The 14,623-nt window shown below is 39.0% G+C and overlaps 1 protein-coding gene across 5 annotated transcripts; it reads left to right on the top strand.

The window, feature by feature from the left end:
- The first annotated feature begins 19 nt into the window (after positions 1-19).
- On the top strand, positions 20-13,520 carry LOC100550953 (cytochrome c oxidase assembly factor 8). 5 transcript variants are annotated; one of them, XR_002115453.1, is made up of 5 exons: positions 20-323; positions 1,943-2,006; positions 4,003-4,093; positions 8,711-8,824; positions 10,556-13,520. XR_002115453.1 is itself a non-coding variant. In XM_031553699.1 (4 exons), exons 1-4 carry the CDS (start codon positions 60-62, stop codon positions 8,718-8,720), a joined length of 429 nt encoding a protein of 142 aa, XP_031409559.1. In that variant the 5' UTR covers positions 20-59; the 3' UTR covers positions 8,721-13,520. The 5 variants fall into 5 exon arrangements, 4 of the variants coding, with proteins under 4 accessions (XP_031409559.1, XP_010710260.1, XP_031409560.1 ...); XM_031553699.1 differs by having other exon boundaries at positions 8,711-13,520; XM_010711958.3 differs by lacking the exons at positions 8,711-8,824; positions 10,556-13,520 and adding an exon at positions 6,482-6,743.
- Positions 13,521-14,623: the final 1,103 nt, after the last annotated feature.

A 14,623-nucleotide genomic window follows, 5' to 3' on the forward strand; every position in this document is an offset into this window, starting at 1 on the left:
CGGGGAGCGGGCGGTGAGTGCGCGTCGCCGTGCGTTTCAAAGCCGTGCGGGGCTCCGGCATGCGCGTGAAGTCGCGGCGTTGCCCAGGAACGGCGCTAACGCCGGTCATCCCGCGTGTTTCCCAGGGACCGCGCTTCCGTCCCCCCGCCGGCTCCCGCAGGGACTGGATCGGGCCCCCCGACAAACGCTCCAACCTGCGCCCCGTCATCTTCCACGTGCCGCCCCGCGAGTCCCCGCTGGAACGGCGGCTGCGGGAGCTGCGGGAGGAAACCCAGGCGTGGAACCAGCACTTCTGGGCCCGGCAGAATACCGCCTTCCAGCGGGTGAGTCCGGCGCCGCTGGGGGGCGGCCTCGGGCCGGGCCGGGCGGGATGGGGGCGTTTAAAGGCCCGTTCTGACTCCAATGACCCCGTGACAGGTCCTGTTGCGCTGGCAGTTGCAGCTTGTATCGAGGCTGAAAGCAAGGACACATTCAGTTGTGGTCTGCTTTCTTTTGTGATTGCACCGTAAGGTCTGGAGCACCTCTCCTATGAAGGAAGGCTGAAGGAATTGGGCTTGTTTAGCTAGGAGAAGAGAAAGCTCTGGGGAGACCTCGTTGCAGCCTTCCAGTGCTTGAAGGGAGCATGTAAACAGGAATGGGAGTGACTTCTTACACAATGATAGGACAAGGGGGAGATGGCTTTAAACTAAAAGAGGGGCAGTTTTGGTTACATGTTTAAAAATAATAATAATAATAATCTTTACTCAGAGGGCAGTGAGGTGCTGGCACTGCTACTCAGAGAAGCTGTGGGTGCCCCATGCCTGAAGGTGTTCAAGGCTGAGTTGAGTGGAGTCCTGGTCAGCCCGGTCTGCTGAGGGGCAGCCAGCAATAGCAGGGGGGTTGGAGCTTGCTGACCTTCCAACCTAAAATATTCTATGATCCCATAAGTTAGGAAGAATGGGAGTGATTCAGTAATTCATTATTTGTGAGCTTTGATCACCATATCCTCCCTGACCTTGTGAAGATTTTGGCAAAAACAAAACTTTTTAAAACATTTTGTAGAACTGTTTTTTGAGTTTGAGAAAATGATGAAAAGATAATTATTCTGTATACATCCAAATAATGACAAATTTTAAGGCTGCACGTTTTCCTGAACACAGAAACTCTCAGTTACACAGTACATCTTATCTTCACTGTTAGTTTGTTTTTGTAAGATTTGGATGTAGACAAACCAAGTTAGTGGTACTCCACACATGAGTTGTATGTGTTTCAGTAGAAATGTGTGTATAAATCGATTGATGCGTGCAGCTAGCAGGTTCACTGAATCATTGAATGGCTAAGGCTGGAAGTGACCTTAAAACTTACTTAGTTGTAGATCCCTGACATGGGCCCACCGGCTCAGGCTGCCCAGAGCCCCATCCAACCTGGCCTTGGGCACTTCCAGGGATGGGGCACCCACAGCTCTCTGGGCATTAGTGCCAGGGCCTTGCTACTATTTGAGAATTTCTTTCTAACATCTAACCTAAATCTTCTATCTTTCAGTTTAAAGTCATTCCCCCTTGTCTTACTTCTATCAAACTATGCAAAAAAGTCAGTCTCCTTCCCAATTATAAGCTCTCTTGAAGTACTGGAAGGCTGTGGTAAGGTCTTCCTGGAGTCTTCTCCAGGCTAAACAAGCCCAACTCCTGTAGTCTTTCTTCATAGGAGAGATGACCCAGCCCTTTGATTGTCTTCGTGGCCATCCTCTGGACCAACTCCAAAAGGATCTAAGCAACAGAGCTTTATCAGTTTAACGCAAAGTCACTGTGCTTGGGAAAATGTTCTGTTGATATTTCCAAATTTAATGAGTGTTGTTTGTTATTTCAGAGGGTATTAGGCACTGGGCTGTTACATGATTTAAAAATAAAGGCTTACTTCAAGGACCGAATGCCTCAAATTCTAACGTGGAAAAAAAATCTTCTAGGAAAAAGAAGAATTTATCTACTCAAGACTGAAAGCCAAGGGTCTGGAAACGAGAGATGAAGCAGGTTAGTGAGATCTTTGTATAGTTCAGGATACGTTATGAATTCTGTTTGACTTCAGATTTTGTTGTTATGTGCTGTGTGTTCTATCACAAGTAATTGTTCAGAGCATGCATATGGAAAGTGAGATCTTCTGTTGCAGTGTTCGTCCCCTAATTCCTCCTTGCCCAGCTGGAGGGAATGTGCTGAAATCCTCTTCAAGTGATTTAATCATTCTGCAGCCTAAGGAGGAACAGGCTTTCTTCTCTCATGCTTCTTAACCCACTGAGCTAGCTGAACATACTAGAGCACTTGCCTTAAGTGGATATTGTGGTTGGGCAGAAAAGCACATGCTCTTTCTTCAGGTCCACATTAAATTAATACAGTATTTTCTATGAGAGAGAGTAAGACAACCTCTGAAGAATAATAATTCTTTGGGTTGGAAGGGACCTCAGAGATCACTTCATTCCAGCCCCGTTGCTGCAGGTAGGGTTGCTGACCAATAATTCAGATGTAGATCAGGCTGCCTGTGGCCCCATCCAGCCTGGCCTTTATCAGCTCCAGGCATGGGGCATCCACGGCTTCTCGGGGCAAAGAGACAACAGCTGTTCTCTGACCATCTTTGTCTGAGCACAGTTGCTGTAAAATACTTGCCTGAGTAGGGGCAAAAGAAGGATGCTTTCGTAATGTAGAGAGTTGGCCACTGTAGTACAAAGCTGAACATTTTGCTTATAGAATAATGATGTGTTTGACTTCAGGAAAGCATCTGTACTGATGTTCTATATATCTCAGACCTTTGTGTTCCTCTTCTGTTTACGTCCTAGTGATCAGTATATGATTGCAAAACAAATTAAATTCTGTTGTTGAGAAAAACTACTGCTTTGTGTGTGTGCTTTTTTTTTGTTGTTTTAATCTGAGAAGTAAAAGAGAAAATAAGCTTCTACATCCCTTACGTTGACTGCACATATTGGGTTAGCTCTTCATTGTTCACACACACAGCTGTATATAGATAAGAGTAATAACTGCATGCGTGTACAGTTGGAATAAAAGTTATTTCTTATACAAAAGATTAATGCCATCAGCAGAACTGATTGAAGATTATGACTAAAGCTGTTATGATGATTTTATCACATAGTATGTTAGGACATTGTAGTACTGATAAATAACACAGTTCTATGATCAGTCTTGAGTGCTTTAAAATGTGTTTTTGGAACAATAACAAATTGAATCTTACAGTCTCTTCTCCCTCGTGTCCATATTCTCTGGGAAGTTCTAATTTGATCCTTGTTTTAGAATTGCTGTTGGTGCTAAGAAGCTTTTGTAGGAAATAACTGTTAAAGTTGAGAATATTTGCTGGCTGTCTAGGTGCTAATTTTGAGCAGTAGAAAATGACCTTCTTTCACATTCTGTGGGGAAAATACATGTCTCCTTACCTTCTACACAGAGCAACATGTTCAAATCTGTGTGTCCTCTCTTGTACTTCTGTACAAAAAGAGTTGCCTACTAAATTAATATATCTGATATACAAAAGAGCACGTGTACTGAGATAAGTCACTTGAAATTTAGTAACAGCAGTAGAAAAAAATGTATTTTTGACAGTGTTTTGTCAGTGATGAATTGTGTTCTGCCTGTACTTACAGACCTTTAAGGGAGGAAACTCAAGTTACTAAGTGCTCTTACTGGTGGTGTTTAGACTTCAGCCCTGTGACAAATTAATGTTACTCAAGAAGTAGATGACTCTTCCTTGGGGGCTCATTGGCTTCCTAAGTAAGCTGAGACTTTTATAAACAAACATCACTTTCATGAGTAACAAGGGTTTAAGAATTACTGTGCTGGTTCCAAGGTGCACAGTGTTTTTAATCTGCTGTGCTCCACTGATACATTTTTAATATGTAAATGTATGTGTTCAAGGTTACGCAAGAAGCCTGTGAGAGCAAGGAGTCAGACCTAGCTCCACAATCTGAGCCTGGTGTTTTAATCTGAAGATCTATCTTCACATTGTCATGCCAAAACTTATTTTCAGGCCAGAAAGTGACATTGAATGCAGAGGAAATGGCTGACTTTTACAAGGACTTCCTACGTAAAAATTTTAGAAAGCATTTGCATTATAACAGGTATGTAGAATGTATTTATGTTGACATCATAGTCTAGCCAAAAGGTATAGAGGATTGGATCTAACTTTGTGTTTTACCATAACTTCTTAAAACGAGCACCTGAAACTCTTATTTTGGAAAATGATTTATAAAGTGCTGCTGTTAGCACTTGACGTGAATTTGCATTAGCATTTGACTTTGTCTGCTGTTTATTGTTGATTTTTGTGGTGAAAGAAGCGTGGTGTTAAGGGACAAGATCAATTTTATTTCTCCTATAGCATTGGACCTTTTCTTCCTGCCAACTGAAAGTGATAAATGTGTGAGTAAAAAGATTGCAACTTTAGCATAACAGATTCTACTCGACTAAATTGAGTAAGGACTAGTAAATGTGATTTGTCTCAAAGGAAAATCATTTAATAAGTGCACTATTATTATTTTTGTTATTACTTTGCAAATATGGACTCAAGATGAAGTTGAGTACCTTTGAGTTTGGGAGGTTTATTTGTGTGGCAAAGCCTTTTTGAAATGATCCTCTGTGCTCATCCTGAATAGAACTTCTGCTGCAGTTGGGTGCGCCCACATCCACTCAGCTTTTCACATCTGCTGTGTTGCTTTTGTCACTGCTTGTACAACAACTTGATAAACTGGACTGGGCTTCTGAAACAACTAGAAAATGACCTGCAAATACACATTACCAGTCTGCAAATAGCTTAGTAGAGAGAAGGAAATAGGAAGCAGGCAGAGGATATTACTCAACCCACTTAGAGTAGTGCTGTCCACTGCATGTGAAACCAAAATGTCATTTCTTCTCTGCATTGGAATGAAAAACTATTGGGCTCTAAGGTCACAAGTGTTCTCAGATTCCTGATGATGTAACATGAGTTAGAATTCTACTGTCACTGTAATTGATCTAGGAAAAAATGCAGTTTAGGGTTCTTTGTATGTATTGTGCATACAATAGAATTGTTTTTACAGCAAAGTAATAGCATTTAAAATAAATGAACACGTTTTGCCTGGGAGTGGAGGAAGCAAAACCGAAGAGTTCAGGCTGTTTCTGAAGGTGGTGATCCTTGTTGCTGCTTTGTTACAACACACTGAATGGCTGATGCCAAGTGGAACTGTATAGCCTTGAAAACAGTGGAGCTTATAGGCATTCTTTTTTTGTTTTTCTCTCTCTCTTTTTTTTTTTTTTTTTAAGGGTCACACTTAAAAAATCAATTTATGCATTCATCTGTACACTTTTTTTCTGCAGTGTTGCTAGCTGGCCTGAAAACTGGCTGCTGAAGTGTTAAAGCTTCTAAAATTTAGGTAGAATAAAGACCATGGCTGTGCATAGACAACAAGAATATATGGTTCAGGGTACCTAGAGTGGAGAATTTTTTTTTTTAAAGACTAAGAAGTGAGATGTGAAAGGGGAAGAGAAACAGTTGCAGTGCTAGCATGATATTTTGATATAACATGACATTTTAGAGGGTAGCTCAGTGCTTCTTGTCAGCATGATTTTCACCGCTGTCTTTACTGAGAGGTTAATATCTCAGGTCTGTGCTAATCTGTACATGCAAGATTTCTAAAAGATACGACAGAAGACCTAAATTCAAGGTGTAATGTAATGTTCTCTGCTATTTCTGCAATAAGGATACCATATTGCTGCTTGTGTGAAATTTTGCAAAATAAGGGAGGGATCCGTGGTGGAAAAATGAAGGTAATCATTAAATTACTTCAGTTGGTAACAGGAGCAAGAATTTGAAGCAAATGCCCAAAGATTAAAAAGTGGTATATTTAGAATATTTAGAAGTCATGCATGCCAGAAAGCAAACTTTGGTAACATTAAAGGCATGGTCTTTAAAAGGTGAGGCATTATGAAAGTGTTTCCTGAATTGAATTACATAATTAAACTTTGAAGTTTGACTTTACTTCCTTTTCCTTCCCTCCCATCTCCCCCCCCCCCCCCCCCCCCCAAAAAAAAAAAACGTGACCAATTATGCCCATTACAACACATGTATCTTCACATGTGCACAGATACTACACATAGCACAGCACTGGTGGGAAATCCTTAAAAATGGTTTGATTCTGAAGTAAAGCTGGTCATCATAAGATTTAATCTTGTCTGATTTAAAATGCAATTGGTTATAAAGTTACATATTAAACTTCTTTGCATTTGAGCTCTGAATAATTGTAGCCATATATTCCACATGCAATCTGTTCATTATGTGACTATCCACATCTGACATTTTCTTAAGTTAGACATTTTGTTAAGTTAGACAAGGAAAGTGTTGTCACAAAGAATGGAAAGTGTAAGTCATCACAAAATTGTCATTTGTCGGTGCCAAAGGATGTCTTAATATATTTATGTTCCTTTTTCTCTTCTTGTTCTTTATGCTGGTTATCTTCCTGGCTGTGGAACCCAAGAGATTGGTATAAACGTAACTTTACTATCACATTCCTCATGGGACAAGTAGCAGTGGTGAGAGCCCTGAGGTGGCTTCGTCGGAAAACAACAAATGCTGGAAATCAGTGATCACAGCTCCGTGAAGAATGTCATGCTACCTAGACTGCCTAGGTGTGCTATTAACTTGCTAATAGTGATGTTCAGAATCTGAATGTCCAACGTAATGATTGCTTAGGTCTTTTTGTTAGACTTTCTGTAAATAAAAGTTGCCTTTAGCCTGAATTTACAACCAGTTTACCTTTTATTCCATGAATATCCAAAATGTTTCCCAATGAAAACACAAGTAGAAAACTCTTGAAAACTCTTGAAAGCTTTCTTCTTTTACATTAACTGGAGCAGATCGCTACCGGTTGTTTTTTGTTTGTTTCGTTTCGTTTCATTTCATTTTTAAAACCACAGAGGTATACCTCAAAAAACAAATCCCAGTGTGCCATGCCTGAACTTAGGCCAGAGAATGTTATCACAGACTTTATCTGTATATAAAGATTAAATGCCTCACTTTGCAGCAGCTGTCCAGGGCAGTAGTAGTGTAACATGACTGAAGGAACAAGCATGATTTCTAAGTGCATATGCACAACTGACTTAGAATAATCCTTTTTTTTTTTAATTGCAACTATTTTTCATTTTTATTGAAAGCTTAAGATACGATTTCATATAATTTACTAAAGCAGTAGAGCCTACTATAATCTTGTTTTCTTTATAAGAAATGTACCTCTTGGACAACAGTTCCTCTAACCTGTGATTACAGGAGATTTTATCTGCTGAGCAATAAAAAGATGCATTGCCAAAAACTTAATCTTTGTAAAAAAGGAAAGTGAGACTTGGCTGTATGAGAAGAACGTCATATTCTCACCCATTTTTTCACTTAAAAGAACTTGCTTGAGGGGGATTTTCTGGCTTCAAGGTATGCAATGTCAATTGGTAGGAAGCTGATATAAGTGAAGTCTTAAAATGTTATGCTGTGTGTCTGTAATTTAAAGGAAGTTCCTTAACTCTGAATGTTCTCTATGTCTATACAGTTCAATGTAGTGATTGTTTTAATACTTACTAAGAGGATTCTATTATTGAAGCACATTTTCTCCAGAGCTCTGCTGTAGGGAATGCTTTCATTTTGGAAATGTGAGCTCAATAGCCCTTGACCTGTTTTCCATATCTAAACATGACATAATTTATTCATGAGGTTTTTCAGCTTGAGCGAAAAGAGGTTTTGTTGGCATTAATGAACTAATGATTCCTTTGGAAAATGAAATATTAATGACACTGTAATGGATTGTGCTGTTTCATACAAAGATGATGGTATCATTGGGATTAAAATGATCACTGAATTGTGGTTCTGATAACTGTGTTAATAGTAAATGATGCTGTCATTAATAGTGTTTGCTGAGGTGAAAATCAGTAGTAGAACACTGTGAAAGCTATTTACTGCATGGTACTGTAAAAGATATATGTTTATTAAGAAGTTAGAAAATGATATGTTTCTTAAGGAAAATAAGTTCTTGAAATAGTCTACCTCTGGTGAAGAACCCTGGTTCTTCAGGGTTGTACATTAAATCCTATGTTACAGCATGTATGCTTTGATTACAACATGAATGCACACTTCAATAAATAATTTCAGCATAAAATGTGGAAGAATTATTGGAGAACATATGGTATTATTGCTGAAGAGCAGTGACCAGATCCCCAGTGTACTGGTGGCTGATAGTCCTATATTGTGACAGCCCATATGTTAGATCCCTAAGGTATTTTCACATATGCTTAAGTTGGTTGGGGTCAATCAAAAGAACCATTTTCATCTGAGCTGCTCAGTTCTGTTAATGCAGACATTGCCTGCCTGCTGATCCAGCTCAGGAAGTTGACTCACTGCTACTAAAACTAATCCAAGGAGGAAAGTGGTGGATGTCATTTGAATTCATGTTATCTCATTGTGCAGATGTAAGAATTCTACTAGTGGCAGAAGGGAGATGTGGAAATTTAGATGACGAGTTTGGATTGCTTCTCAGTCAACTCACAGTGGCTGTGAAATTACTTCCAATCTTTCATTGATCTAGTCCTTAGTATTGCCTGTGGAAATGCAATGGGGAGCATTTTCAGTAGTAGAACCACAGCTATAAAACTGTTTTCTGAATATGTATTCTTATGTTGGTCACCCAAAGATAATATAATTAGTGTAAGATGGATTTTGCTCTCAGCTGCTTGTAGGTGAAGTTCATGCCTTTATGGGATTGACATCATTAAGGTTCTGTGTGGGGTGCCAGACCCGTTCATCTAAAGCCTGTTGATGGAGTGAAGCATTTATCTGTTAGGTAAGTGGTGAGTTTTGATTTAGAATATGTAATAAAACCACTGTGAAAAGATGTTATTAAAAATAATCCATCTGAAACTTTGAATCTCTTTACCAAAACCACACACATTTACTAAGATAATTACATTTTCTGAAATGCTAAAGGCCATATCATTTTTTTTGCCAGTGTTGCATTCATTTTAATATTTTTGCTTGACTCTGAGCAGTTGTAGCAATGCCAGCTGCTTTCAGATAGTATTGATCATAAATCCTTTATACATCAAAGCAAGAAAGAAGAGCTCCCTTAGACTACTGAAAATAAATCTTTTCTGTGTCTAAAGGTCTGCTACAGTAAGTGAAACCAGTCAAATAGATCAAAGAGTGACTTTTCAGTGCACATTTCCTGCGTATAGGAAAAATGGAGAGGAGTGTTCTTATCATTTAGGTATTTAGCTAATCCTGTCAGAAGTAGCAGCAATATTTCTTATTTAGTAGTGTCAGCGTGTGCCTTTTTTAATCCATCTCCTCAGTAAGTACATAATAAAGCAAAAATGTTTTGCTAATATTCAAGTAATTCTAGATAGTTTGTATTGGGGATGGCTGCGTGCTGATAATCTTTGGGTTTTTGCTAATCACTGAATTTCTCTACTGAAGCATTAATTTCTGTGGAATATGAGAGGAGTAGGAAGAATTGTCAAATGGGAATTGACGGGCAGAACAGCTGAAGGTTGGTTTGAAGTGATTCCAGCACCCTTATGTATGACTGACAAGGATCTGAACAGCTTAGAATTTTTGAAATTAAATACAGTTCTTAATTTTATTGGGAGTTTTAAAAATAGTGGGAGGAATTACTGAGAATCTTTAACTGAAAATTGCTAGTGGAAAAAAACTTTGTTCAGAAGTCCAGTTTGTAATAAGGAGGCTGACCTGCTCTGGCTCTGTTTCAAGGTGGACTGTTCTGTATGCAGTGTTCAGTTTCCACTATTGCTAAGCAATCCTGCTATCTTCCAGAGCAATCTGGTTTAGCCAAACAGGGACTTACTTTACATCATGCACAGAGTCCAAGGGGCACTTGTTTGCATGAAGGCTGGCAGGTTGAAAAGTTTTCAGGAAAAAATACTTTATGTCTGGACCTGTAATACACATGAATTAAATTTTATATTAGAATGATACCCTCTGATGGCTGTAATCTGATTCACAGAACAATAAACTCAAAAATATTCAGGTTCAGTTCTTTAAAGGAAAAAATAATAAATATGAACTACTTTTTCTTGTAAGTTTATTTCTTAATTATTTTCTTATTTCTTAATATGATTTTTAAGAAGATGGAATGTGATCCTCTTGAAATACTCATTAATATTCATTATTGTAGGAATTACTTCTTTGTGCTCTGACTTTGCATTCATTAATGGATTAAGATTAAGTATTCAGAGATTTAGTTGATTGATCTATTCAAGTGGCAGATGCTGTGGAAATGCAGCAGTACTTTTTGTTAGAAGTACTGAAGAAAAAATGACATTATTTGTTTTTGTATGATCTTATTTAAGAGAAATATTTTATAGTACTGCTGCTGTCAAAATCAGTTTTAGAAACCATGCAAATGCTCTGAAGACAAAGTCTTTGTTTCTTACAGCTGCTCGTGTTGTCTTAGTGGTACAAGCTGATACACATTGGATCTCTTTTCTTACACTCTGAAGGGGAAGGAAGGCACAGTGATTTTTCCCTGCTGATGTACTCTGGTCCTCATCCTTAGGGTTGGCTCGGATGTGTTCTCAGGAGGGTCTGAAATGGCAGGAGACAGCAAGAATGACCGTGAGCATTGCTTGGCTGTTGGGACTGCTGGCAAGCAATTAGCATTTAGCATAAAGTTGAGCAGTCCTGGAACTACTTTGAATCAGCCATGAGTGGTAAGAGTTTCCAACAGCCCCCATGCCTGTCAAGAATTGCTGGCGTTCAGCAGTGGTCTGTTCACACAACCGCCTCCAGAGGATCTACGGATATGATTCAGCTGCAGAACTGGCTGTGATAACTTTCATCAGCTGAGCCAGAACACATCAACAGGCAAGATGCAAGCTTCAGAACCATGAGAAATTCAGGTCACTGTTCATACCACGTTGTTAAAGAACTTTGTTGACAAATTTTAGCTCCATCTTTGCTTTAAAAACAAACAAACAAAAAACATCTCACCCCTGAAGATATCCATATGATGACTGATGTATGGCATACATTGGCTGTTTTTAAAGAAATCCAGAAAAATTACAGATTTTAGTGTCTAGAACAATTTGGAAGATTGAAAATCTAGATTCCTTCTCCAATGAATACGAAAGAAAATGTCTTCTGGATGTCTTTTATCTACCAAAATATTACATATTTAATATATGTCTGGAAATCCTCCAGTTTCCTTAGGCCTCATGAAATTTTTACCATGAAAAACAGGACGAAATACTAAGCTGACTATGATATGAGTAAATAGCCACAGGTGTTAATTTATGTTAAAGGAGAATTCGGCTCACTTCAAAGAAAAAAATCAGCTCTGCCGTAGGATATTATAGAGCAATTTTAATTGAAAGACAGTAAAAATTAATGCTTTGCTGCTTCTTCTCCAGTGCTGTTGGGAAAAGAGGGGTGTATATGGTGTGACACCTGGAGACTTGCCAAGCATGCCTAATAGTTACTACAGCATTGCAGCTATACATCTGATTGAATTAAGTTCTGTAGTCATAGAACTGAGTAAACCAGGCTGATGCTGACAGAGTCTGACTGAAAGGTAGCTGTTGAAGAGGGCATTTTTCCATCTTGGGAAGATTTTTCTCTGTCTTTTGAATCACGAGGTTCTCACTTTCTTTAAAAGCAGCAAAGAATCTTATCTAGGGCCTTGAGTCTATAGGCATTATCCAACCACCACTCAGAACCCGACATTCAGTTTCATCTGTAATTAATAATGTAATTTCAACCTTTAGTTCTTGCATGCATTTACATGTAAATTAGAAAGGCAATCTCAATTATTTACAGTATGAGCTTTGTTGTAAGGCACTGCCCATTAGTTTTCATGAGCAAAAAATCAAAGAGAGAGAAGGGAAATCAAATTAACAGCATTCCAGCCTCCTTGGCTGCAAAGTGAGTGGGATGGGAAAAGGCAAATGTGTGAACTGTCTGTTAAAGATACTTAAGAGTGCTTTCTGCATCCAGGCATTATAAACCTGGCAGTAATGTTGTTATGGTTTTAGAGTTAATTGTAAGGATGTGGGGCACATTAAATTGCTGTTCACAATAGAACAGTTTACTGGGTGGATTTCTGGTCAGTGTTACATGCTGATGAAAGAAGATAGTTCTGTATGAGTCACAAGAGTTTTCAAATATATGGTCATGGTATATTGTTGGCCCTTTAGCTGGTAGTAACAAGCATGACTCTGTATAGGCAATAGATTTCACTTTCGTGGCTAATTTGTTTATACCAGCTGTTCCCAGATTTCTCATAGTGTTTATTAAGGCATGTTTCAGTTCCTGTTTACAGTATGTTATTTTCAATAGCTAGGGCTTGATAAGCTGTGTAAAACTGCACTTACTACTGAAGCAATTTCAATGTATTTTAAGCTTTCATTAAAACATAGGCTTTTAATTTTGTTAGAATATTACAGATTCAAAATCTAGAACACTGCAGGTGGCATGTTCCAGCAATTCCCTGGAATTTCCCCACAGGACTTGTCGCCTGATGTGGCTGAGGGAACCATATATGTAACCAAAGTGCTTCTAACAGCCCAGCTGTTTCAGATGATGATGTGTTTTAGAGGACCCTTGTGACATAGATTTTTTTTTTTTTTTTCCTCTTGAAAAAAATTACTAAAAGCTCTACTTTCTGTGAACTGAATTATAAACAGCTGGCCACGAAAGACAAAGGTCAAGGAATCCTGCTTTTAATTCCTATCTCCAAATATTTCTTCTCTAAAGCAAAAGTCTAGCCTCAGAATATCTCTGATGACTGGCATGCTGATGACATAACTGCCTTTTCTTTAGCCAGTTTCTGCATGAGTTTCTACTCATCTCAGTTGCATCTAGCCATGTAGACACATGAAAAACTTTCAGAACATGATCTGATGCAGCAGTATTTGCCAGATTTGATGTTTGTCAGTGAATAGCATCCCTTTGCTAGCACTTTTCTATTGGTCTCTTAAACACCAATACACAGATGTATGAGGAATCCCTCTCTTCACAAAAAGAAATAAACAGCTACAAGGCTGGTTTCTAATGTCCTAATGTAATAAGCATCGAAGTATGGATGGGCTGGGTCAGAGATGGACCCTATAGAGATCCTGGGGTGAACTGTGGAAGCCAAGTCCTTGAGATTGTCTGAATCATGTAGGGAGCTGAGAAAAAGGCACAAAAAGGGATTTAAAGCCATTCTTCCCATACCCCTTCTCCCCAGGGGTGCCAAATTCTCCTCCAGACTTTTTGAGGATTGTCCAGATCTGAGTTTTTCAAGAATATTTGCTCTCAGGTAGTTGTGATAGACAAGTCTGTAGAGAAAGAAACAGATGATCCATTATGTAGGAGTGACTTAGCCCAGTGTTTTAAGTCTGAGACTTGACAGCAGTGGTGGTTTTCTATATCATAGTGAACGTACAAAAGTGAAGAGTGTGTCTATTGAACTTAATACGTTTCAATGGATTTCTCTACGATGCGGAAAGAAAAGGTTACATTAAAGCAGATTTCAAAAAAAATAAGAATTACAACTTCTGAAACTGAAGCAAAAACTCCTCACAGCACACGCTTGCTTCACTAAGAGGAAGGCTGCACGGAGAGTATTCATATAGAAACTACTAGGAATAATATCATCATTTCTCTTCCTGCACCTGCTCTATTTCCCAGGAGAGAGAGGATGAGGAATGAAATGCTTAGCACAGGCTGTTCTGTTTCCTATTGATTTCTAGAGTGGCTGTGCCCTTCTCCGCCCTATATACTGTGTACCATCCATCTAGCCAAAGGCAAATTCACAGAAGCCGTTTTCTGCAGAGACATAATGGGTCATTGGCCTAGAAGCTACAGAAATAGATGTCACACAGCAGAGACATTTCCATTTCCCTTTCCCTTGGGGCAAACTGTATTACCATAAATTTCTTGGTCCAGTGCAACTCAGTATGCCTTTTGGTTTGAATAGCCTCTTAAGCAAAGCAAAGATGTAAAATGGGCTCCTATTTAAAAAAAAAAAAACAACAAACAACTGCAATCAACTTTGCCCGGATGCTAAATGCATTTTGTGTAGTTCTATATACAATATTAGTTAAAGAGGAGAGAAAAGCATTTAAAAGAAGAATTGAAAGGTGGATAATGGTTTGGCAATTACTACGATGTGTGCAGAAAAGGAATACACCAAGTGAAAGGAGGTATTAAATGAGAGTTAGGAGCCATCATTTTCAATAGCGATCATGGCACAAAAATGTAGCATGTTATGCTCAGGAAAGATGGAGCAAATGGTAGCAGAGAAGGGCAGCTTGGATAATCAGGGAGATGTTGAATCTTACAAGACTTAAAGGATTCAGTTTGTTTAGCCAAGCAAAATGATGGTCAGGAGGGAAGAAAGGAATGCCAAATCTAGACAGGTGAGTGGTGGGATTACCATCCCTGAGGTTTACCCAGGGAGAAACGTCCCTTCTCTACAATGGTTTAAATAAGTGCAAAAGGGAGGTGTTACATTTGAGGACTTAGAAATGCAAACAGAGAAAAGGGGCTAATCGCTAAAAGGGAAAACAGATAGAAAAACAACTCAGTTTGGCACAGTATCTAAGCGCATAAATTACCCTTGAGACAACACTGGTTTCAGGCA

The sequence above is a fragment of the Meleagris gallopavo genome, chromosome 5 (assembly GCF_000146605.3).
Source record: "Meleagris gallopavo isolate NT-WF06-2002-E0010 breed Aviagen turkey brand Nicholas breeding stock chromosome 5, Turkey_5.1, whole genome shotgun sequence".
NCBI classification, from domain to species: Eukaryota; Metazoa; Chordata; class Aves; order Galliformes; family Phasianidae; genus Meleagris; species Meleagris gallopavo.